Below are 26,217 nucleotides of genomic sequence, written 5' to 3'. Positions count from 1 at the left end.
GTGGAGCACAGTACTATCCGATAATCTGATGCCTTCATCATCCCAGTGCTTAGCAAGCAAGATCTTAATAGGCAGTATCAGTCTGCTCACAATGCCTCAATATCATATTTGAAGCGAGTCTTCCTTAATACAAACCCTTCTCAAAACTGGACTTTCAAGGCCAGTGGTAATCAACTCATCTCTCCAGTTTATCAAAGTAGTTTTAAACTTCCTGTGACTGGGCTGGACACCAAGTATAACAGAGATTCAAAAATCCTTTCTAGCAGTAGTACTTCACCCTTTCTTTAGTTCCACCCCACAGAAAACAGACGCAATAAACATCTTCCTGAAGTTCAAATTCCAAACAAAATAAAATTGCAATATTACTGACCAGATTCTTTGCAAATGATTGGCAAATGCTGCAAACATAAAAGATGGAATCAACTAGATTGGGTTTTCCGTAGGTTCGCATTAAGGAGTCCAAGAAGGGTCTTTAAGTGCCTAACAACCTTTTTTGTGCTTTGAAAGATCTCGGACAAAGAATAGAGAAATTAACTGGCTCATCTGCAGCTTGAAGAACCTTCCTTGTACATTTCATTCCATGAACTCCCATGAACCACAGGAGTGGTCCTCAGGACAAAGATCTGAAGCTACCCCACTTCAGCTACGAGCATTTAAAACAGGAACCAGCCCTTCATGGTAAGCAGCACCTGCCAACACACCTTTAAGTGGACAAAGTGGTGAAATATACTTAAATCCACATGATTTCTTTATCTTGCCTCTTTATTCTTCTGCCATCTTTCAAAACCATAGATTTCACTTACAGTCCAAGAAAGACAAAAACCTCTCTCAGAAAAGTTCTAGTACCTTCCCAAAAAAGCAGCAGCTAAGGAAGACTTGGTTTAGAACACTTTAGTTCTAAGGGGGAGGGATGCCTATAAGAGATGCTCATAATTTCCTAATGACAGCATTAGCAAAAGAAAAAAGGAATACTAGAATGCAGGTATCAGCCTTCCAGACACCTTCTTGACAGCTTACTGCTATTAAGATTTCTTTGGCTGAAGGCTTTTGGTGGGCACGACAGAAGTCTACTGAGAGAGGATTTTCAAGGTGTGAAAAAGCAGAGTGACTATTTTATGGCAAAATGACTACAAGTCTAAATATGACAGAAAAGATGTTTTAGCATTCCTAGATTTCCACCTAGTGAACAAACCAGTGGAGATTACTCCACCTCTTACTGAAGCCACGGTGCTCACTATTAGCAGAACAACTTTGCCAGACTTTATGTGAGGCCAGGTTTTGTCATAGCAAAACAGCAGTGCCACCATGAATTTCCAGCACTGCCACATTCTCCTGTATAAAGTTGAGAATACATTTACATCTCTACACCAAAGACTAAACCAAGAGCAGTAGGGTAGCCTCCAGTGGACCCAACATAAAAATGGACCCTGCCAGCCAGAGAGCAAATGCAACAAACTTACAATTCATGTCATCTTGGTTAGAATGGTCCATATAGGATTAATGTAGGCACAGACAGAAGTGCTGTGCTGTCTGTATTTTAGCCACAAGGAGTGTACCCTGTGTATGATGAAATTTCTGATGATGCAGATGGAACATAATTCTTGCTCATCTCAGCCATTTACAGGACACCTCAGCTCCCTTAATACCAGGCACTGCAGGCCAGTGATTTACTTTTGTCAAATTTGCATACATAGGGGGATAACAGAAGACTACAAGAATGCGTTTCCTCCAAAAGAAAAGGCAAATGCATTCCCTCCTTTAAAGAATGAAAGATATTGAAAAAGCTGAACTGTCATCAAGTTCAAACACGTAACAGTTTAAGAGAGAAATAATAAATCTCCTTTACCCCATGCAACAACAAAATATCCAACATTCATGTGTTCTCTGAGAAATCCTGATAAACCACTGCTTTTAAAATACTGCCTCTAAAACAGCAGCCCATGAGTTTTTCCAACATTGCAATGGAACATTTTTTCTTTGGTGGAAGGAAAAACACCATAGTAAGAGACCTCAAAATGCAAAGAGATAGTATGTGTAGAAGAAGAATAAATAGGTGTGATGTTTATACTGCTTTTAAAAAAAGGAAGGAATGCCTTTGTCCAAACCTAGGTCATTCCTCTTTGCAAGGTTCAGGAACACAGGCATGCCGAAAATGCCATTAGGGAAGTTGTTTTCAGCACATAGAAAGTTATGTCTTTGCAACATTACAAGAAATGTCTGACCACAAAAAAACCTTAATTTGAAGAGGATAAAGCGGACTGATATGCAAAATAATTTAATTTTATAGATATGCCTTAAGTACCATATATTTTCCCCTTTGCATCAATATTTTCCTTTGAATTTTTAACCAGATTATTATATGGATCTAACATTTCAATTGCTTATATTTTTTTCAGAGTTGCTAAATACTTGGCCAAGGACCAAAAATAGTATTATTTGTACATCTCATTACACAATGAGTCCAAAAAAGTCAAGTAATCAATTGTACAATGCTTTCACACATCCTTCTCTACCCAGGTAAATAGGGTGGCCCCGCTAAAATGCACAGTACATGCACACCATGGAAAGAAAGCGTCTAGCCCTTACCTCCTGAAAAGGTGAAAAACTATTTACTACTTCAATAGCAACCCTTGCCCCCCAATACTAACTAGTTAATCTTTCAGTTAGCATTAGTTGAAAGCATGCTGGTAAGTTTGTTCTCCCTTGATTAAACACATGATTCATATTAAAATTTAAATTTAACCTTTAAAATCTTCTATGCTTCAGACGCCAATATTTCAATTTTAGAAAACTCCCAGTGCCATGTTCAGCATTTTACTCTCTTAAAACCTGTATCATTGGAGCCTGTCTGCCAGGCACATACATCTGATTCATTCACATAATTACTGAAGTACCACATAAATCCTGCAACCAGAACTATGTTAGCAATTACACAAGGGTGTGACTGACCTGGCTACAAATGCCATATACCAATAAGCTGGGGGACTGTGAGGAAAGGAAGAGAAAACAAAGAGGTGGTGCTTAGGAGAGGCATATAAAAGCTCCCTGATGAAATACATTTTAATGATAATCTGAAAGTCACAGACAACTCCAGCCCCATAAAACGCAAGGCTGGTACATGATTCGGCGTGTGTGCGTGTGGATTGGTTTTAACTCATCTTAAGTGAAGCTGGAATGCAAGGTCTATCCACTAGTCTGCAGCAGAAGTTGAGCTGAAGTGCACAAAAGCAAGATCTTCACTGCAATGATATGCATGTGGAAGCCTCAACAGAAGCACAATGAGCAAGCAAAGTGACCCTGAATTCCATTAGGTTTTTGCTTTTCTTTTTTCTTAAAAAAAAAAAAAAAAAAACAAAACCCAAAAACAACAACAAAAGAAAAAAAATCCAAAAACCAAACAAGAACCAAAAAGAAAAAAAAAAAGAAACCACACACACACAAGAAAAAAAAAAAAACAAACCAACCAAACCCAAAACCAACAACCAACCAACCAAAACAAAACCCGAAAGCAGAACATTTCAGACATATGCTTCCCCTTGAGATGGTAATAGGTGGGTTGAAAATATTCCTCTGATCGGCTGCACATGGAGTTCTAGCAGCAAGTAGGGAAACTGGGAAGTTTTGGATAAGCTTTACTATTTAGCAGCATTCTGGTGGTATCTGTGCCGCCAAACTTCATGTATCTTTTTGCACCATTTATGAGCATTCCCACTCGGGTCCATCAGGTAGTACGTCCTGTTTGGCTACAAGTGAACAACATTGTAATGAGTACTCCAAATACAGTTTAACCAAAAAAAAGCAGTAATTACTCTGCATCTATCAATGAAATAATCATTCAGAATCAACTAATAAACTTTCCCAGAACTAATTCAATTAGTTATATAATATTCCATATTACTGAATAACCATACATCTGGCATCTCAATAATGTTAAGAAGTCAACAGCCAATATGTTGTTGGTACACTCCTTGTGAACCACTGTATAAAAAAGGGCTAAATTTTAAGTATTTCTTTAAAACCTCCTTCAAATCCCCAAACCCACTTAAATTCTATTTACACACGAATAATAAAACATGCATTTCTTCGGGAAATGGGTACATTGGGTGGTTGCTGTTTGCTTGGTTTGTTTTGCCTTTGGGGGGATGGGGCCCGTGCCTTTTTTTTGTTATAAATTAAGACTATCAACACTTGTGTTTAAGGAATTCTATTTTCTCAGGAAAAAGCTGCTGGTTAACAACTTACAACAATCAGTGCAACTTTCAAAGACATGAAAGAAAGTCACTTACCGTGTGAACAAAAAAGGTCTTAAAATTCTTAGCTTCTGGCCGCAACTCTAAAGACCATGGAATTTCTCCTTTTAGAACCTTGTTGACAGGATCCACATAATACAAGTGGGGCCCTTCTGTGAGCAGCAACTGGCGCCTACGTGCAAACAATCCCTACCAAGAAAAGCAGCAGCAGCAATGCAAAAAAGGTGTGAGGGGAAAAAAAAAAAATAAATGTGTAGATACCTGAATTTAAAAACAGAGGTAGAATTAAAAGAGTTCAGTGATAGGACTGTACATTTGTGTTTGACGAACCTTTGTTTTCCTTTTGCTTTACCTATTTCACCCCACCCCTTGTTTAGGGCTTGCAATACATTCCTACTACATGGCAAAACGTAAGTACAATTTTTAGAAAGCATCTTCAAGTTCTAACATAAAACAACTAGCTGTGCAGAGTGAAGCAAAATCTACTTGTCAAAGATTCCAGCACAGAAATTGATGCTCACGATTTTGTGGAGAAAATTAGGAATAGGCAGGTAGTAATTTAGATGAAAGACAGGCTACAATCCTGTAAAGCTGATGCAGACTATAGCTGTTCATCTATACCATGTTAATACTTAAAAGTTTTCCTAACATCACCTCTGCTTCTCTCAGGATACAGGTACTGGTCATATCCAGAAAAAAATACCACAGTTAAGGTCAATATGGCCTTGTCTTTTATTTCCTAATCTTTGTAGCTTGATCCACACGCAGATACATATCAATACAAAGTGTTTATGGAATGTATCAGACTGGGAAGGGAGGACAAAATCTTCACTACAGTCTGAAAATGAAAGTATCTATAGCACACTTTTAGCCTTTTCCAAAGCTCAAGAGCACACCACTAAATCAAGAAAAAACAATCTATTCACAGTCCTAGATCTAAAACACAAAACAAAGCGATCAGATACTTACAAATAAGTTAAACAAGGAAGCTCTGAAACCTGTTCCTTATCTATGTGCAACTGTGCAAATACACAACAGCTGAATCTTGTTACAGGTAATTAAGGGAAGCCCTTACCTTTCTTTTGTCCACTGGACCCATTTTTAGGATTAAATTATTTTCTACAAACTGATGCCTAAAAAAAAAAAAAAAAAAAAAAAAGAGGAAAAGGAAATAACCTATTACTCCAGAAATAATTCTTCCACAGAAGCAGCTTTTATTATTACTATTATTATCAAGCAATTTTCCATGTCACTCCCTACGGTCTCCTTTTCCAGCAAGGAGTCCTGAACAACTTTACTAGGTGAGTTTTGGACTCTTCCTCATTCCAACCCAAAGAGTTTTTTTTCTAAACTCTGATGTGGGGTGGGTGGGGGAAATTACAAATGAGAAGCTCCTCTCAAGAGTGAAGAGAAACACTAATAATTACATGATTTGGAGGTATTTTGCTTAGGTATTGACAGAATATTATCACTAAAAATAAATCACTTATGGCAATGTTAAGAAGGAAGGACCTTTTCTAGTTCTAGGCCTCTGTAGAGGGAAGCCTTTTCTAGTATAGCACCATTTCTGCCTATCCTATAAACATACTTGACACCTTCTAGACCTTGTAAATTTTAGAAACATAACATCAGGTTTTTGCTGCTGTTGCTTTAAAAATAAAAATATAATTGCTAATCGTTTGCTTGAAGGCATTAAGATGGACAAACGAAGTTATTTTTTTCTGGATTCCTTACTACTGTGCAAGTAACAGATGACTCGTCTTCAAAGATCTTACCAAGGATTTCCACCAGCTTGTTTTGCTAGAAGTAACCTCTTTTCATCTTCAGAAAACTGTAAGTCCAGCTCAAAGGAATTGTTGTCAAGATCATGAATGTACTGCTCAATATTTCCTCCTGACGTCTGTGGTGTACTTGTCTCTGGGACAGACAGTGAATGGGAAGAGGCAGAACCAGAAACTTGCATGCAACCAAACTGACTCAGGAGATTGTCATACTAAAGGAGGAAACAAAATGAAGTAAAGGAATTTCTTTGATTAAACAGCTTATTTTGCACTAAACTGCACCTTGTAATTTAAGCATGCTTCTGTTTTTCATCGACAAAAAGACAGCCTGCTCTCTACAGATGAACAAGATTAACTTATCCAGAAAAAGTATGCTTGGTCAAGAGCAAGCCAAGCAGTAATTTTTTCAAACACTAACTTCATCGGGGGGGGGGGGAATCCCAAACCACTGTAACCATCAATTTTATATTATTAATAACTGAGTTTTCATTAAAATATAAGTAGTTTCAATAAAATTCTTAGAATGCAATGATTATGCTTTACTTAAAGTCTCAGGCAGCATCAGAGCTGAAAATAGTAATAGGCGAACATACATTTCCGTAACAGTCTTCATCATCCTCTGACATAGCAGGTAAATACGCTGTAAGTTTTGGGGGGGTCTGAAGATGCAGGTTCTCCCACACAATAGATTCAAAGAAGGGATGAGCCTTAAGAGGTCCATATCCTCCCATTTCTTCGCAACCTAATCTGTTGGTGGCGTCTAGAACCTGAGCAAATTACACTTAAGTTAAAATAATGACAAGGAAGGGGCGAGCACCATTTACATTTGCACAGCAGCGTGCAAAAACTTAAAACCAGTTGGTCATAAACATACATCACTAGAATATGAGGAGACTGCTTACAGTACAAGAAGTTATTTTTCAGTATGCCTTGTAGTAACATTTTGTATTAGACCAGTTCACAGATCTAAAGAAAGGAGCACCTCTTTGAGTCCACAGAATTTTTGGGCTTTGTTTCTTCATAAAGTCCTGATGGGGCACAGCTCATTTAAGCATAGCCCAGCACCACATTCCCGTGATGCAAGCAGCTATGGGAGCTATGGTTGATGCCAAACACCAGCCTCTCAAGCACTCTGAAACTGCACGTTTCTCAGCATGTTGACACAACCTGGACCTTATCCTGTAGCATGCACGGTCTCAGTTATAAAGCTGGCCTGAAGAGAGGAACATGCTGCTAGATCCTTTACAATGGTTGCACTGATTATCATCCAGAGACGTAAGAGTTTTCTCCTGCACCATGCCAATACACTAGACTACTGAACTTCAAAAAGCTTATACCACCCAAAATGTTCTCTGCATATTCATTTCAGCGTTATGGTTATATCTCACTAACGAGATAGAACTATTTTTTTATTCCTACCTGTCAAATACCTGTCAAATGCAGAGTAATTCTTTGGCTCATACTACTGAGACATGCATTAAGTGCAAGGAAAGTGCCTAATAAATTGCAAGGTAAGTAGGTGTACATTGTAATGAATATATCTCCCTGTAATGTACAGAAAATTCATTATACAACTCAACAATTAACCTGAGTACTATCTAAGTATTTGAATTTTAACTTCTGTGTGTTATTTAGGTATTTAGAACCATTTACTTGCATTTCACTGAGAGGCATTCCTTATCCACGCTTTAGAACTCAGATTCAAAATAATTAAGTACTGTTTACCAACGGATGCCGATTTCCAGACACTCACCTATGCACTCAACAATGCCCACACTCGTTCTTATTACAGGGTTTGCAACAGAGTGCATAAAACTTTAGGAAAAAAGAACTACATAAGCTGATTACATTCCAATGTAAACAAATCATTTAACAGCAGCAAATATTTACCAATAGCTTTTCAACAAGGTCTTTTGCCTTGGGAAAAAATTTTTCTGGAAAGTCATATTCCAACTTTATTATCTTCTGGAATATAAGATACTCATTTCTGCGAAAGAGAAAAATATTAGTTCTTGTTATTAGTTCTCCATGTTTCTTTCACCTTAACAGTGCATAACCTGGACAAATATTAAACAGGAGATCTACAGCTTAAGTCACATTCCCACAAATCTGTCTAGGGTAAAGGAGTACAGTCTTCCAAGCACCTATGATCCTGTAAACACCAGATACTTGAATAATAACAAGAAAAGTTCAAAGGGCTCAATGCAGAGGTGCTCCATACCTTCTTCATGTAGACATAGTTACCTTTATGGTATAAATTACATGGAAACACTAGGATAAACTAAGGAATTTCTCTCAGGAACTCTAGTTACAGCTGTATAAACATCTTCATGACATCAGAAAGGGCAAATAAAAGCAGGCATGACATTAACACCCACACTGCCCTGGGAGAAGTTGTACTTCAGAACAGGTAGCAAGGTAAAAACCAAACCCAAGTCAATGTATTTATGATCCACATGTAAAGAAATAGTTTAAATCTCTTACCCAGCTCTAAATGGAGGCAATCCAGCTACAAGCTGATATATTATACATCCCAGAGCCCAGAGGTCAGAGCTTCAAATGAGAGGAAAAAACACAGATTATGCTTTCCTACAGGAAGTCTTTAAACTACAATTAAAAAAAAATTCTTCCGCTTCTGCTGGTTAGAGCATGGCAAAAGCACATGAGACAAACTGCCGTCATCTCCACGCTGCTTTCACTTCATCCCTTGACAGAGGAGTAGACTAGCAACAAAAGTCTAAAAGCAAGTATACTGTAACCATCCCACAACAACTGTCTACAAGCACCGCTACAAAAACACTGAGTGCTTAGTCAAAATACTCAATAGGTATGTAATGAGACTGAAAAGAATACTTATTATCCACTGTGACAATTCAAACATGCATCCAACAGTGCAATATATGCTCCTTCAGGACTGAAATCCTTTCTTCAAAATGCTGGGGGGTTGGAGTGTCATATTAAAACTTTTTAATGTAAAGCTTTTCTTAATATACAAAAAGGCAGGCTATATGGTACATGGGTGAGGGAAGGACTCACGTTTTTGTGTGTTGGTCTGAAAGAGTATTTTTAACATTTTACCTTAAGGAAAACCATGCATAGATTGGTTTAAAGCTTAGAAACAGAAGAATAAAATGCTAATAAAGACTCAAACCTTCTCAAATTAAGAGTCTTCTGTAAAGATGAAGCATTATGTAACTTTTTTAAGGAGATGATAGCCTGATGAAGTCTTTTCATCACCCAAAACATCCTTACTAGAAGCCAAAGTGGAAAGTCTGATCGTATTTCTATCATTTCAAGAAACGGTAGCACAAATCGTTATAGTTACTCATATAAGAGATCTTTTCCCCTGTGGTTTGTCACTGATTGCTATGATTATTCTTCCATCATTGTAATAAAATAAATATACAACAGTCTGTAAGTTACCATCATGAACAAGTTTAAATAAGAAATTCCTTACAGGTATCATGCATACGAGGCACAAAGATGAACTTTAAACCACTGCAACTCCCAAGCAGAGTTTAGCAGAGATAACTGCTAGCTGATCTAAATACAAGTCAAAGCAAGCTGTAGCCTTTTCCCTAACTGACAGAATCTAACATTCTGTTGCTTTTTCAGCAAGGATTACCATCTTAGAGCAAGCTTATATAAAACACAATTAAACCAGGTATAGTATTTGGATCACAGAAGAAGTTTTTCTGATTTATTTATGGGTAAGAGAAAACTGCACATTACACACCACCGTCTCCTGACGGCACCTGATCCTGTCTGTAACTCCAGAAGGGAGATGAACTGAGGAAACCTGCACTCGGACAAGCAGCAATACTTGTGCAGAAAAAAATATTTCAAACTCTTAACAAAAATTTATATTGAGCACCTTGTTTCTTTGAAATACTCAGTTTGCTTAATGTATCCCTTCCCCATTTGACAGTATCCTGGCAGTCAGTGAAGCTCTGAAATACAATAGTCCTCACCTTTTGCAAGCAGATTTCTCTGTCAGCAGTTCTGGAGAAACATACTGTGCTGTCCCTACAAATGAGTTTGCCCGTGCTGGTAAGAAAATGGAAAGAAATAAGCCAACACATACTTACAGAGAAGCCAACCTCCCTCTTTCCCACCCAATTAAAACAAAAGAAACCCCACCAAACAAAACGAACCAAACAAAACCCCACAACAACTAATCAAACCACAAAAGTAAGGCAATCTATTGCAAGTTATGTAATACTACAAAGAACTCACAGGTATTTCATTTCTCTACCCACTCACAAAATGGAAGAGCCAAATCAATCTCAGTGATAGAGATCTTGAACTATTTAGTTCAAGAAGCTAGGCATTTGGGCACTTCACTACGTATAAAATCTATCAATACAACCTTACTCAATTAAAGTAAAAATGAAGCTCATCAAATTCAGTTCAGTCTGGTGCTTTTTACCAGGCACTGTATGCAGCATCATTGATTCACAGGTTAATACTAAGCAACTAGTGACACGAGAATTCTATAACCTTCACATCTGAGCAACTCTGATAATCAGCCACTGAGCTTAAATACATAAGCAAAGAACTGTTTCAGCTAAGCCACAGTACCTGCTTGTGCGCTTGTCTTGCAAATGAAAAGCAATTTGAAGTAGTTCAACTTCCCACTATATTTGGTGATCTAGCTGGCTATACCACGACACCAAATACTACCTCTTCTGACATAATCTAAGCAGTGACAGTCAAAACTGTTTCAAGATCTCTCAGTAATTTTGTTATGTAAGAGGTAATGGTATTTGAGGGTTACAATCTGGTACATATGTACACTTTCAAAGTAACACTTGCTATACCTGTCCATGTCACACTATGAAGTAAATAATGGCATACCTTGTCTGCTATCTGCAGATAATACTTTTGCTGTTCCAAAGTCTGTTATTTGAATGTGCATATCTTCATTTAGCAAGATGTTCTCCGGCTTGAGGTCCCTGAAAAAGGCAAATTCTTATATTTAAAGAGCACACACATTAAAGTTGCAAATCTGTGCAGTGACTTATGTACATAATGCTACCATAAACGATGCAGGTATTCTATAAATACTGTTGTGTCAACTTTCACCTGACTTGGAGCTGTCGACATGCAAACTGCTGACAGATTGCGAAAAGCCCATTCACTAAGGTGGGTTTTGTTTTTTGGGGTTTTTTTGAGAAAGACTTGAAGCTCTTTCATAATACAGGATCTCCAATATAGGCTTAGCAATACTGACAATCATGCTATAGCAATTTTATTAGCATTCTCCAGCCTAACACGTGGGCTACAGAATCAGTGAAACTGGGAATTCTGGAACCTTTTTTAACCCTGAAAAAAAAAATTCTATGCTTTTGGTATTCTCCACATCCAGCCCCCTTAGCTTTTATTCCAAATTATTTCACAGGAAAGTATTAGGAAAATACTTTGTCCTTTTAAATGTAACTGAAAGAAGTAATACTACTATCAGAATTATAATTTGCCATCTTTTTGCCAATTAGCATCTGCTGTTCCCTTAACAACTCCTTGGGATCCTACAGATGCAAAAGAATTCTTACCCAAAAAGAAGTTCTGCAGTTCAAATTTCTCACATTTACAGCTTTAAGAAGTTTAACAAACACGAATTACAAAGCACACTTATCCAAACAATGTAATTACATCAAGAACAACTGCAAAGGTTGCCCAGTTACTGCTTCAGCTTTGTGGAAATTGCTCACTGACATACATTCATTTTACTTTTCTTGATGACACACTGCACACTGACTCACACCAGCAGAATTCTAGTTACTTCTGGTACATAACACCCCAGAAAGAAGAAACGTATTTAACAAAAAGTCATCTTCTGCTTTACACCAACTGATCAATCTTGAAGAAGACAAACTTCTGGTAATGTTAATTCTTACTTTTTCCCCACTAGAATAGTTGGTCAAGTAACAGAGATTATCTCTCCTCTGAAAGTTGTCTGTGTTTAGGTCCCAATGTTACCAACAGTGCTAATGTTAACGAAATGCTATTATTCTCTCATTAACTTTCCACCAAATCTGTATTTGCTTTAGACTTCATAAAGAACACTTCCAGAAAACACACCTTGTGCATTATCAAACGCACACTGGTTTCAGCTTTGTGATTACCTGTGAATTATTCCTTTCCCATGCAAATACTCCAGAGCTGATACAATTTCAGCAGTATAGAACCTGGTGCAGGTCTCGTCAAATGAGCCAATTTTGCGTATATACTTTAGCAGCTCTCCATTTTTGGCATAGCTAAGCCCAAAATCTGAATGTGAGTTAGTTAAGGTCTATCAATAAACCATCCAAAATAAAAAAGTCTTCACACCTCATTTCAGAGACAAGAACAATACTAAACATATACAATCAATGGGAAAAGAATTGAAGTCAGTTCATTTGAAATTTTAAATGGCAGCAACTCAAAACAATTTCCTGAATATATTAACAACCTAGGACCCATGTCCCAGGTTCTTATCATGGCAAAGACTACTGTGTAAATGGTAAATTCTGTAGTTTTCCAGCCAGTGACCTAATAATTCATTTAAACTGTGTATATAATTGCCCTTAAAGAGAGCTATTTACAGTCATAACAAACATTCAACCCAAGTTTAAAACTGCCCCATCATCTGTAAAGTTCCAGAGCTTTTAAAGTTTGCATTACAAAAGACAGCGCAGGTTCTGTTAGTGCACGGATATGTGTATGCACAGATACAGGGCCTATTAAAACTGATAGCAGCCTCTGTGAAAAACACGAATTACTGACCACAGCAACAGACTCGAATAAAACAATAAAAAGCATAGACATCTCCCCTGGCCTGCAAGTCGCTGACTCTGCTCTTTGAGGGGGCACACTCCACCATTTGGCTTAACTTCTATTAAAAGCACGACTGCAAAACTGGTATCATAAACATGAGGATAATTTAAAGACCTGGAGTTATTTTCATAATTTCAAAGAAACCCAAAATGGAGATTGTTTCTGTTAAGAAAGCATCACAGCAAGTTTGAAAATCCAAAGGATACACAGCTTTTCATCGTCCTGAAAGGTGAAGTAGAGTTTCACAAAAAAAGGGTGATCCAGGCGGGACATTACATCTCTCTCCCGTGTCACATATGGCACCTTGTTTTCTTTTATGATATGACGTTTCTCTAGAATTTTAACTTAATGAAAAGAAGACAGAGTGCAGTCAGGAGCTGCAGCCCCATAGAGCCACCCAAGTCATCCACGTGGCTTGGCTGATTGATTCTTTTTGTTAGATAAAACGATCATAAACCCACTCATTCTGTCCTTTGAACAGGTGTCTTTTAACAGCACTACTTTGCTACTGTATTTGCAAACAGTTTATGTTGAAGGAGACAATACTTACTGGCATATTCCCTAGAACTTGACAATTCTCGAGCCAAGACAACCTGTTGCCAGAGGAAAGAAAATTATTGTAACCATTCATTAAAGACATACACTAATGTGGATTTTGATCTGTCAGTAGGTATTTAGGACATTGATTGTCCAAAATAAGCTATCACAACTGCAAGCAGCAAAATATTTAAGCATATTTCATATTATGCTGGCTTCAGCAAGACACCTGCAGACATTCAGTTTGGCACAACGACTTTCTTTTTTCTAGACGACTTGCACATCTAGCTGGGTAAACAGATTTGCTCTTCTTCCCCACCCCCCCCACCCCCCCCCCCCAGAAGAATTGTGAAGACTGTAGCATAAGCCACAGTAAATTGCCAAAGCTCCTTAAAGGGGGAAAAAAGCAACTGCACTGAAGCATATTTATAAAAGTCTAGCTGTCACAGTACTTTTCCTTAACATAAGTGGCAAATATTGAGAGATTGAATTTTACCTAAAAGTTCAAAAGTAGGAAATGAGACAGAGCTTTCAACTATTTACAGCTTTCTAGGAAAATGTTTTAAAGCAAGGGAAGGAAGATTTCCAATTAGTAGAAGCAAGGAATAAAGTTTCAGGGAAGCAGATCATTTTTAAAGAGAAAAGCTTTTTGAGGAACATGTATTAAAGCTCATCTTCAAAAAAGATATTTGGCACTTCTTATAAAAAAGTAAAGTTACCGTTGAAAAAGATCCTTCACCCAGAATTTTCCCAAATTTGAAGTCATCAGGTCGTTTCTTTCGAGGCTGTGGAGGCTGCTGTCCCGTATGTTGCTGCAAGGAATTTGAACTGGATCTCGATTCAGCTGCAGTGCCCTCCATCTTAGAACCCTGTCTGCTGCCACAGGTGGAAATGACAGATGGAGTGCTGGAATCTGCTTGGTTCCTCACCATTGATGGGGATGAACAGGAGCATAACACCACACTAGACTGGATTGGAACAGCATCATACTGAAAAGAGAAATTAAACTGTTGTTCCTATACCTTCAAATAAATACTGCACGGAGTTGCATTATTTCCATACGAGCATCATGTGAAGTCCTATTTGAAAGGGTTATCATTAGAATGTATTTAGGAGGGAATGATAGCATTTATTTCAGGAATGGCAGCTCTTAATTTTTTTTACACAACTCTGTTCAGGTCATGCTGTGCACATACATACATACAGCCATAAGACAAATATCTGAAGACTTTAATTCAAGAACGCCTTTTTCCCCAAGCTCAAAAAAAATGCCTCCTACCACCAAAGAATTGAGTTTCACTGTATATTCTCCTACAAATAACATCTTTAAACTTTATTTCCTGCTTATAGGCAGAGCCATATACACAATCTTAGTAAGTAGTAGTTTTTCTGAAAGCAAAAAAATTGTATCCTTAAGCAATGAACACCCGCATTCACAAGTAACATCAGTTTAGAGATCCCAGTTACAGGGAACAGTAAATAAATAAGTAAAGCATCAGAACTTTAATGGAGGCAGAGGATACTTTACTCCATTTTTACTTGGAATCTCACTTTCTCCAATACTATTTCTCTAATACAAACTGGGGAAAGACAGGAAGAGAACAACAGACAAGAGGCAGATCAGCTGCACTGTTCAATAACCAGCAATATCCAGTAATTTTTTTGAAGAATGCTCTGGTCCATGGCCTTTTAAAACAAGGGAGGTTGCACTATGTAAATTATAAGTAGGGTCACATAAAGACATCCCAACTCCAAAACAAAGAACCAGAAGTGCAGCCCAGAAAACAGCAAGCACAAAGGGAAAGTTAAGAACAAGGACAGAGGCAGATGTAATAGATTTGAGGTATCAGTTACCTAAGAAATGACAGAACTGTGCAACTATGTTTGTATGTTGTATATAACACCGTATGTTGCACCTGAACATTTACAGAGAAGCTCACTCCTACACCTCTCTTTCCACACTCCCCGTTCTTGTTTTAGTAGCATATGTCCTATATTTACTTTCTCAGTTTTACTTTCAAAGACCCCAAGAAACACATCTGCAGAGACTATACATGTTTCTGCATTACGTCTTCACGTATGCAAGAGTACAGGCTAGCTCATCCAGTCTAACCTTACAGAGCCACTCTCCTGCAAAACTCAGACTGAAGAGTCTGACTCTGACAGATCCAGACTTTTTTAGCGAGACACGAAGTCAATCACTGAAGAATTTTAAAATGTTCCAAACTGTGTCTGCAGCTCCCAGAAGCCTGAGGATGCTCCTCCCTGCAACTACCAATACTGCTCGGCTGGCACGCCAGCCAAAGCACAGGTCCTCACAGTCACAACAGACGTACCTATTGTGCATCATGGATCACCGCTGGCCACCCCCATAACCACTGATGTAATCTTTATATGCCTGCTTTTTAAAACTAGCTTCTAACACCACCTACTTCCCCAGGTACTTAAGGGTACTGTTTCTAATTTGCATCCATATAGAAATTGTTTCTTTCTTAGTGCAACATACTGTGAGTTTGAAAACCTAGTAAGAAAGAGAATAACAGATCTGCTGAAGTAGAATTATAGGATCAACAGACACATAAGAACCTTCATTAACTTAATTTCACTCAGTCACTAGAAAGAGGCGTCCTTTTCCTTTACATGCCATGTGAAACAAGTCCTTATATTGTTCTTTTCCCCTCTTGCCTGCAAACAGTAGAAATAAACCTTAAGAGAACTTGAATCAACGCGAGACGCCCACTAGACAGCACTACATTTTTCATTTTATACTTTTCTCGCCCCCCTTTGCATGAAAGGCCAGTCACAGGCAAAGCTCCCGCTATCTAAAAGGAAAGCTCCAGCTATCTAAAAGGAGCTACTAGCTTTGGAATATTTTTTGTAATTCAGCACTTTGACATTAGCCCTACCACTACAACTTTTCATGTATCTAAGCACACAGTAAGCGAACAAATATCACACCGCTCTAAAGCAAGTACAGCCACAACAACTGCATCGCTACTAGCTTTTTCCCACTGCAAAATCTGCAATGCTGTTTTGCTGATGTAGCGCTACCAACATCAACAGCAGCAAAAAATACTTGTAGAGACTGGGCCTTCTGAAGCTTCCAGCGTCTTCTGTCCTAACTGACATGATACTGAACTCTGAAGACGACTGAGTATCTTTGCTACTACTGAAACTCTACTAGCAAGATCACATTTCTGTTACAAAGTCAGCATGACCAGGGTCCTAACCTATCGCTCATCTGACAGCACTGTGTCTAACTGTCATTACTGAGTCTAACTGCATTAAGACATAGGGCAGACATGGTGAGAAAAGCTCTTCCATCCACTTACCTACAAGGCAAATATTTTTTGGAAGCAGATCTTGCTAACTGCAGGTATTATTTACACAAAGCAACACGAGGGCTACACCTCAACTGGTACATTTGTTTTGATTATAAACAATATTGATGAGACCCTATGAACTAGAACATTAGCATAAGCTTCTCACAAATGTTTTTAATGGAAAACTGGATTACAGGTCTACTCAATGAAATTCTTCGATGTCAAGCATTTGACTTGGCATTACAGGATGTCTGAAATATGGAATACTGTTTAAGAAAGTGAATATAGGACATATTCTGAGCAACACTGGTTACATTCTTAAACAACGTTAATTAACAGTATCCCCAAACAAGGATCTCTTCAGTTCACACCTGGACTGACTCTCAAATCAAGAAGATTGAAAGAACAGTAACTGCATAAATTTAAAGACTGAGGGGAAAAAAAAAACCACCACCAAACATCAAACTCAAACGCCCATATCATTTGACAAAAAATTCATCTCTTACCTAAAGCAATGTACAGACAAACAGTGAGGCCTTACTTTTGTTTCTACCAAAACATTACTGCAAATTAAAATATGGTTCAAGAACTTAGGCACAATGGTGGGAAACAAGTGGACAAGGACTTAAACTGGTCCTCACCTGGATATACAGAACTAGAAAGCATCGCCTAGGAGAAGCGAAGTCGCATTGCCACTAGTACTGTGCAAAGATCAAGTAGAAAACCAGACAAACCAGTTTCAGGAGAAAAATTAAGACACTGAACTCCTGTAAAAACCATCTAATCCTCTGGCTAGAGTTAGCTTCTGAAATCTGTATTTATTAAATAATCCAACTGGTTTGGCCCTGGAGTGTCAGGAAATACAGAGCTCTAAAAATTAGGATCACCTGCAATTCAAGCCCTACTGCATGTACGGATCACAGAGTGGTGAATGTCATAATTGTTAGACTGAATTATGGCAAAAAGCTCGCAGACTATCAGGAAGATACAAACAGCAAAGTCTGCTTAAAGAAGTATAACATTCAGAAAGCAACACAGCTGTACTCTAGGCTATCTATGACTTAACCTTTTCACTTGCAAATGGAATTTGAGAGGCTTTCAAAACAGGTACTATGTAATACCGTATGATACCCTCGCCACTGTCACAATATCAAACCACAGCTTCTATGTCCCTGACAAACATAGCCTTTTGATACAGAAACGGGAAGATTACGCCAAAATCTGTGCGTTTAAGATTCAATGTCCAACTTAATACATTTGCCTTCAAGTAAAAATATGGAATCCATCTATTTATCTGTGCAATTAAGGAAGAATAAAGGCCTTTATTTCACACAGAAAGTAGGTAATTGTTTTCACTGCAAAGGTGTTTCATAGTTCTAGAGATAAAGCTACTACTTACCAATACTGAGATTCTGCTGAAGGCACTTTAAGTTAGAAAGGCTTGGCCTGAGAGGTTTTGTAAAGTATTTTGATACTGTCACACAAGCCACAAATTCTGAAACTAAATTTATTTTGTGCTGCTTATAATTTAAATATTGACAACCTGCGGTCTCCTAAGGATTTATCTGCAAAATTCAAAGGATAAAAATTAACAGCTAGGCAGTCGTATTTAATATATTCTTTTCGTGACACAATGGTGTTTCAGAGAGGTGACAAAAATGCAGCAACTGCATCTGGCACACACCTTGTATCTGAAAAAAAGCGTAAGAAGGGGCAATTAATAGATATTATGCTTGTCTTTCCCATGGCCTCCTCCCCCCTCATATGCCACAATGAAAACGTTGACCTTCTCCAGGTTCTCCAACATGTATTCGTGACAGTCTCCACTTCAAAGGCTAGAGTGCAACACATCCTGGAAGGTCCAGCATATTTCAAAAGAAAAAAGCAACTCATCAGGTCAGATACTAGGATGAGCCTAAATATATGTCCTCAAACTATTCCTCACAGTGCCTAAAAAGAGAATGCAGGCAAAACCAGGGTAGTTCAGCTACAAGAAATGTTAAGATACGAAGAAACACCGATTCAGAATAACAACACAGGAAGCATAGGTGGCACTTCCACCTGTACACCAATCCCATGCAAGAGTGCTTTGCAGGAAGCATCATGATTATGATGTGATCCCTATCAATACTCAGATTTTCATAAACTCTGCTACACCAGAGTGACTGCCATGAATGAAGACAATCCAGAATATCAATAGATGGTGTGCTTTCAGAAACTGCAGTAAACATCAGTTCTCATACTTTATATGGTCTTGTCTATTTATGCTCTGGACTTCTGTCTAAAAATGGACTTTCAGACTTTCTAAGTAACCAACTGCATCCTGTTTCTAATAACCAATAGCACATATGTGTGTGTGTATAGAGAGAAACAACATACTGAATAATTCATGAAAGTCCACTTGGAAATGGAAATGTCAGTTTCCATTTATTTACACTTAGAAGCTTGACAGATAATTTAAAGTGTTAATACACCTATTTGTCAAGATTATTATTACCTTTAAGAAATTAAAACATTTGCCTAAAGAGAAAATCCATTCACATGGGTTAAAAAGTGTCACTGGATGCTGTCACCGCCTAACATTACAACATAAAATCACGCCTGTAACGGACAGGACAAAATACAGACTAAAGCAAGTGTCAAGAGTACTTCTGAATGCACTACACAAGTAGTAAACTGTTCACACACCTAGCAGTTAACTTAAACACTCATAATACATACAGCCATATAAAAAAAAGCAACCAAAAACCAACCTCATAAGACCAAGCCTCAATGTAATTGGGAAATATTTGAAACCACGTACTCTGTATGCACTTTCAGCTTGACGAAGCTCACTTATCTTCCCCAGTCAAGGAGTACCACTAGACTGGAACAGGAGGAAAAACAGACCTAGAAGTATGCTTTCAGATTCTGAAATCTGAGGAAAAGGATGGAAGGGATTTAGAGAACTCACTCAGCATTCATTTATTGAAAAGAAGCAATATATTAAATATATAGAGAGAGAGTAACCAAATACTAAGTTGGCAAATACCTAGTCTTCTCTGGGATGGAAACATTAAGTCATACTTCAATGACTTATCTCTGTGCAGCGAAGAGCGCCAAAGGTACCATAAAAAAGACCCTAGTAAAACAGAATCTGAGCAAAAAGGGTGATCTCAAGGCATTTTTAAAAAATCTGGTTTTAGGTACAACACAAAGCAGTGAACAAGCTGATTAATCTTCAACATATCACAAGAAGTAAAACTTATATTGAAATTATGGAACTTGTTCCGCTTTTGAGGCAGGTAATTCAAATGTCTAACAGAAAAATCTTAACTAACAAAACCAACAGGCATCTCTAAGAACAAACACTCCTCTCCAAAGAACCAAGTGAGGTAGGTTACAAAGATGCTGAAGATAGTTTCCTGGGACAACAGGATGTTCTTTTCGACAGAGAAGTCCTTTGAAGATCACAGTAAACCATTTTCTTCAAACTGCTGTAAACAAACCCTAGTCTCCAAGTATCAGTTATTTGTAGATGTTTTAAAAAAATAAATTATGAATGTAAAACATTAATCTTCTGTAGCACAGTCATTTATGTTTCTGTTGTGTAGAGCTGCCCCAGCACTCTTTCAAACCTCATCATCAAGTGGTAGCCAAAGATTCCTGTAGACAACTTAAGATCTAGCTCATAACCCAGCAAACTGCCCATCAACTCCACATCTTGAAGAAACTGACCATTACAGTCAGCAAAAGAGCCTGAAACCAAACAATTTGTCAAAATCTATCCTTTGATCCAGGTTCATAAATACTTAATGATTACTACGTTTAAAAGAGCAGACTGACATCTAGTAGTTCAATTACAAAAGCTATTTTAACACAACTTTGTTTTGCAGAAGAATCTGAAGTCACACATTTATCTGGAGTGATTTTTTTTTTATCTCAGAAGCTGCCACATGAAAAAAATCTGTTGCTCAACAGACCATTTTATGAACCAAGCGTGCAAATTTCAAAAGCGCTCAGCTGTACGAAAGGAGGACTTTTGCTGTTTAAATAGACTGCCATGCAGCTGATTAAAGAAGCCTAGGCTCTGACCCACCAGAAAAAACTATGCTCGCCTTCAGGCATCATTTGAAACCTCTCAAATGCTGAAAGGTTTTGCATTCACTGTGAGGCAAACAAAAGAAAACAACCACCCCCTTTAATTATTTTGATAGAAATAACCGTCATTTGTCATTTAAAAGAATAGACAACTTCTTTGAAAGTTATGTCCTGGTAATACATTTAACATTTAAGGTTGTATTAGTGGAAGGAGAAAGCGTGAAGCAGACAGTTCTTCAAAGATACTATTGTATCTAAACTGGCTGGGACCTGTGCAATAGCAGGAAACAGAAGCATGAAAATATTTCAAGTCGATGCAGCCTGCTTGATCTACTAACAGCCCTAATAAGATTTAAAGGAAAAAACCAACACAGTAATATGAAGCTAATATTGAAAATACTTGTAATAAATCATCATAAGATACAGTTACTATTTCAGAGGAAATATACGTAAAGCCCTGGCTAAGCCTCACATACTGCCATGCTCTAATAATCTATACAAACCTTTTCTTTGTATTACCTTGAAGCACAAGTAGGTTGTTAAAACAGACTCTAGTACCTACTTGGCAGTTGTTTGCCTCATATTTGAAATCAATTTTGGAACATACTAGTCCTATGTTCAAAATATAATCAAAAATATTAACTTTGAAGAAGAATCAAAATTAATTGATTTTTCTTCTTAAGCTTTCTGGACATCCATCCTCACAAAATTCCTGGTATACAAAGAAGTGTTTTAAAGTTTGGGAAGAGACATTACATTGTTCATATGATCTCAAAACACCAGAAACAAAGCTCAGCTCTGACACTACCTCCTTCACAGCTGAACTGATCACCTTACTTCTTGCAGTAAATCAGTAACACGGTTTATCTGTGAGTAACAGGGAAATCAGATTTGAGTTGTTTGTATTTTTTCTGATACAATAGGCTCAAGGATTTGGAAGAACAGAGAACACCTCTGTGTTGTTAAACTGTTTGGACTCTTCACTTAGGGAATACAGGTATTTTATCCACAAGACTGATTTTGTACCTAGAGAAATAAATTTCTCACGCACAGAGCAGTGTTGATCCAAAATTTCAGTTAACACAAATACCTTTTTCTAAATTAACAAACTCACACTTGTGGTGGTATTTTCTGTCACTCACTTCCAGGATTCTAATTCCAAATTCATGCAGGAGTTAAAGCTAATTAAAGGTTTCCTAAGAACCTGCGTATCAGCCAGTGTTCTCTAACCTCCTCTGCTGCAAACCGAAGCGCTCAAGTTCCAAGCACCTTCAGAGGCAGACTATGCAAGGCCTCCTTCCATCAGCCCCCCACCCCCACAAACACTCCCCGAGCCTCAAAACAGATCAGAAACAGGAAACCACAAAAATCTCTAAGAACCTAAAGGCAGCCTGTAGCCCAAACAGCTGTATGTAAACAAGCCATTGAGAATTCATTTCACAAAACAGATCTAGGCCAGCTCACCAGAAAATAAAAGCCACACATTGCAATCACAATATAACAGGTCACATTCTACACCATCAAGTTATCTCACGAAGCGCACCAATACTAAGAAGTGTTGCACAGAATGGATGGGAGCTCACGTTAACAAACACAAAAGGACTTCCTATACTAACTCTTGTTGGCAATTCTAGAAAACAAGAGAACTGCTTTGGGTGAACAGCAGAAAAGCAGCCACGCAGGTGGCAGTAGATGGGGTGTACAAAGGTGGGACAGCACAGGCAAGACCTGTACATTGAATTCCTGTAGGATTACTAAAGAACTGAACGTAGTTTTAATACTTTCTTTTCAGGAAAACGTGCTAAAGAAGTTAATCCATGCAATTTTTCACTATAAAGAATTATAGAGCATTTGCCAGGTGACATATTTACAGCTTATCTTTCAAGCCAGAAAGCTAGTCTCAACTTCAGTCTGTAGTCACAAAACAAGCCAGCTGTTTTCCACAGCACGGTTGAGTAGAATCCATCAGGTGTGAAAAATAAGGTTCTAGAGCAAAGAGCGAACTTTGTGAGCGGCGTGTTCAGCCCTTTCAGACACTTCAGTTAGGCCTTACTAACTTTCTACAAGCTTAGCTGCAAATAAGATGTCAGAAAGGGAAGTGGGGTGGGAGAAAAATCAGCTCCTTCCCCTTTTGCTTCTGTATTACATACACATAATCTCACTTAGCCACCTGCAAAAAAAGGTTTCCCACTTGAAATACCAGAAACAGTAATTCCTTGGTTTCATACCAGTTCTTCAGGAAGCTCCACTAGGAGGAACTCAAGGATTTTCTCTCTCAAACACAGTGTTTTCTGAAGTGAATTTTTTTCTTTCTATACTAAAAAGTTATTTCTTGCTTGCATATTTCCTGATGCAATAAATGTGCTAGTTCTACAGCAATCCACACAGCTTTTCTAGCAAAACCAAACCCAAACAAGTTTACGGTTAAAAACCAGAAATTACTAAAATATTTCACATCCTCAGAGATCAAACCTGTTTTTACTACTTTGCCAGTGTATTACTTTTCTCATTCTAACCAAGTGATTATGTCCCTGGTTTCATGCTTTCTGCACCAGAATTCCTGCAAGTACTTCAGTAGTCAGCATCCCTTTTTGAAATGTTTCCTGCAATGCTGCCTTCCAACTGATCTACTTTAGGGAAGTGAAATGAGCCCAGGTCTGCAGGGTGCCCCACAATGTCCAGATACAGCAATCTACTTGCAGAGTTTCAAGAGCTATATGAAACAGACGTTACTTGTAGCACCGGAAGTAACAGCAACAACCCAAAGAATAACTTGGCGAAAAAAAAACCCACCCTAACCCCACTGCAGATTCATTGTATAGTTGAACATCACTGTTCTCTCCAGATTATTCTCTGGATTATCTCCTTTCCACTAGCTACCAGCACTTCCTATGTTAGAAACATGAATGCATATAAAATTGCTCTTCTTAAACTGATACCATTTCTTCACCTTTGAGCACCTTCTCAGCACCTGGGGTTTTTTACTATTTTCTATTCCTGCAGCCTGCTTTGGCTAGAGATTCACAGAAATCTTATCCCACGAGTGGCAAGACTAGTCACAGCCTTATGCCAAAAACCCAAGAGAAGAGAGTATTAGGTAGACAGACATGTAGGGAACACCTCTCAAGCCTGTCTGAAAGTTTTATACCTACAAATAACTACAAGCAGAACCCTTACCATAGCCCCATCTAACTCCTAGCATAGATGCAGAACACAGTTCTTTGAAAAGTGCAGTTTCTACTAGTTCCACAGAGGAAAAAAAGAAGCTAGCAGTTTTGTTCAGACATATTCACAACTATACTGTCATCTTTATCAAGACAGAAACACTGGTGAAATCTAATAATCACAAGAGCAGCTAAACCTTCTAGCGAAGGTGTTGCTGAAAATGCCCATCCACATGAGACACAACATGCATATAAGGAAGCCACTAACAGTAAATACCTGAGACCACACTGACACCTGCAAATAAAGCAGCACTAAAGTTGTTCCCTTTTTAAAAGTACAATTTTTTCCCTTTGGACCACGCCTTCAGAAAACAGCAGAATGTTTCAGGAACTGTCCCCACATATACAAACACAAAAAAAATTAACTGTTTTGGCAGAGGAATGCAGGAATATTCCTTTCAAAGCTGTGCTCCATATTTTCCCCTCGCCCTGCAGTGTTTTGCATTTATAGTAGAATGATCATAGAACTCACTGATGTCACTAATAATCGCAACACACATGCATTAACAGTAACTTGCTCAGAACATCAGAAATACTGGCTTTCCCGTATTTGATATCATCTCAACTACAAAAAGGTTGGCTGCATCAGTCCATCTCTATGTGCTACTGTCAGTCAGTACACTCACCTGGCCACAGAAATACTAAACAGGATCGAAGAGAGGGAATTCAAAATAAGTTACGCTAATAAAACATTTTAGCTTTAACAAAACCGATTGTCACCTTTGTTCTTTGTTCATTCTCTCTCTGTACATTTCTCTTACGGACAGGGACCTAAGGCATACATAGAAAAGGAAAAGAACTGCAAGTATTTTGGAGAGGCAACAATCGAGGAGAGAAGCACAAAGGGAAGCATACTCCCTGTTTAAAAGAGTCCCAAGTAAACACAAGTCATCCCTGACGCTGAGAAGCAGCCATGTGGAGCTCTAACAAGTGGCAAGATAGGAAAACTAATTCCTTTAACAGTCAAACACTGCTTGATTTCATAATCCTCAATGCACTATTCTGTGTTCTCCCCAGCAGGGCTATTCCACAGAATCGTTCTCATCTTCAGTCAACAAATATGATTCTGTGTAACACCCTGATGAAACAAGCACTGAGCATGAAGAGGAGCACACACTGGAACAGGGCATTCAACACAGCTATGCCAACCTCCAAGGAGAAGAACCTCCTCAGCCAATTCCAACCGACTGAAAAGTTTTAAGTGCTGCACAGTGGAGCTTGACAGCTTACAAGTGACAGCAAGAATACGAGCCCCAAAAGCACATGGATGAGAAACGGATCACTGCGAGTTAGTTACACCGGTATCAATGAAAGTTGGCAGTTATTTTGGTAAAAAAACCACATTCTTTTCATAAGGGAATTCCTACACTAACTGAGCTGTGTAACCTACAACGTAAACTACGATTTACTACTACTATTTACTAAAAAACGATTTACGATTACCAATTCGGTGTATCGGCTACAGCTCCGTCCTGCATTAGTCAGTGCTCACAACGCGTCACTTTTTAGCCTGTCAGACTCGCGTAAACAACCGTGTTCGAAACGGTCCTGTTGCGACCCTCACGATCTTCCTCACGCGTTTGTTTCCACTACGAAGGACCTCGAGTAACGGGGTGGCTCCCCCCGGAAACAACGCCGGCTCTCCGGTGGGAGACGGCCCAGCAAAGCCACGCCAACGCCCGGCACCCGGAACCGAGGACGAAGCTCCGCCAGAGGCCGCGGGCCGGCTGCTGCAGCCTCGTCCCCAGCCCCGCTTCCTCCCGCGGACGGGCCGGGCGCGCTGCTCTCACCTCGGGGCCCTGCAGGCGCCTTGGGCGGAACCGGGGCCCACCCGCGAGGCCCGCGGAGAACCAGGACGCGGGGGAGGGTCGGCTAGAACGAGCACCGGGAGCCGCAGCGCCGAGCCGGGCCCCGCGGCGGGCAGCGCTCGCCCGGCCGCCCCGCTTGTCCGAGCGGTCAGCGAAACCCCGCCGTGGCCCCGCCGCTCGGCAGCGTGCACGGAACGGGCGGCCCCCGCCAAGCGGGCCGGCCCCGGCGCCCATGGCCTACTTCTCCGCCCGGCGCCCCGCGGCCGGCAGCACCCGGCGCGCCGACCCCGAGCCCGCACTCACCAGGGAGCTGCTGGTGCTGGCCATGGGCCCGCCGGCCGGCGCGGCCGCGCTCCCCTCGCGCCTCAGGACCCCGGCGCACGGCCGCCAGAGGCGAG

At 39.2% G+C, this 26,217-nt stretch overlaps 1 protein-coding gene across 2 annotated transcripts; it reads right to left on the bottom strand.

Annotated features, from left to right (window-relative positions):
* Positions 1-3,616: 3,616 nt before the first annotated feature.
* PDPK1 (3-phosphoinositide dependent protein kinase 1) lies at positions 3,617-26,211 on the bottom strand. Of its 2 annotated transcripts, none has more exons than XM_057419555.1 (14): positions 26,123-26,211; positions 14,104-14,373; positions 13,398-13,440; positions 13,054-13,191; positions 12,157-12,301; positions 10,889-10,986; positions 10,003-10,078; positions 8,516-8,584; positions 7,922-8,018; positions 6,625-6,798; positions 6,026-6,243; positions 5,326-5,383; positions 4,287-4,439; positions 3,617-3,743 (listed from the first exon to the last, which is right to left on the bottom strand). In XM_057419555.1, exons 1-14 carry the CDS (start codon positions 26,144-26,146, stop codon positions 3,636-3,638), a joined length of 1,671 nt encoding a protein of 556 aa, XP_057275538.1. In that variant the 5' UTR covers positions 26,147-26,211; the 3' UTR covers positions 3,617-3,635. The 2 variants fall into 2 exon arrangements, with proteins under 2 accessions (XP_057275538.1, XP_057275545.1); XM_057419562.1 differs by lacking the exon at positions 26,123-26,211 and adding an exon at positions 25,455-25,768.
* Between the last annotated feature and the right edge of the window lie 6 nt (positions 26,212-26,217).

This window comes from Pezoporus wallicus, unplaced genomic scaffold (genome assembly GCF_028554395.1).
Source record: "Pezoporus wallicus isolate ANWC-B61680 ecotype Strahan unplaced genomic scaffold, APGP_CSIRO_Pwel_v1 contig_8793, whole genome shotgun sequence".
NCBI classification, from domain to species: Eukaryota; Metazoa; Chordata; class Aves; order Psittaciformes; family Psittacidae; genus Pezoporus; species Pezoporus wallicus.
This window is presented reverse-complemented; position numbering and strand designations above follow the sequence as displayed.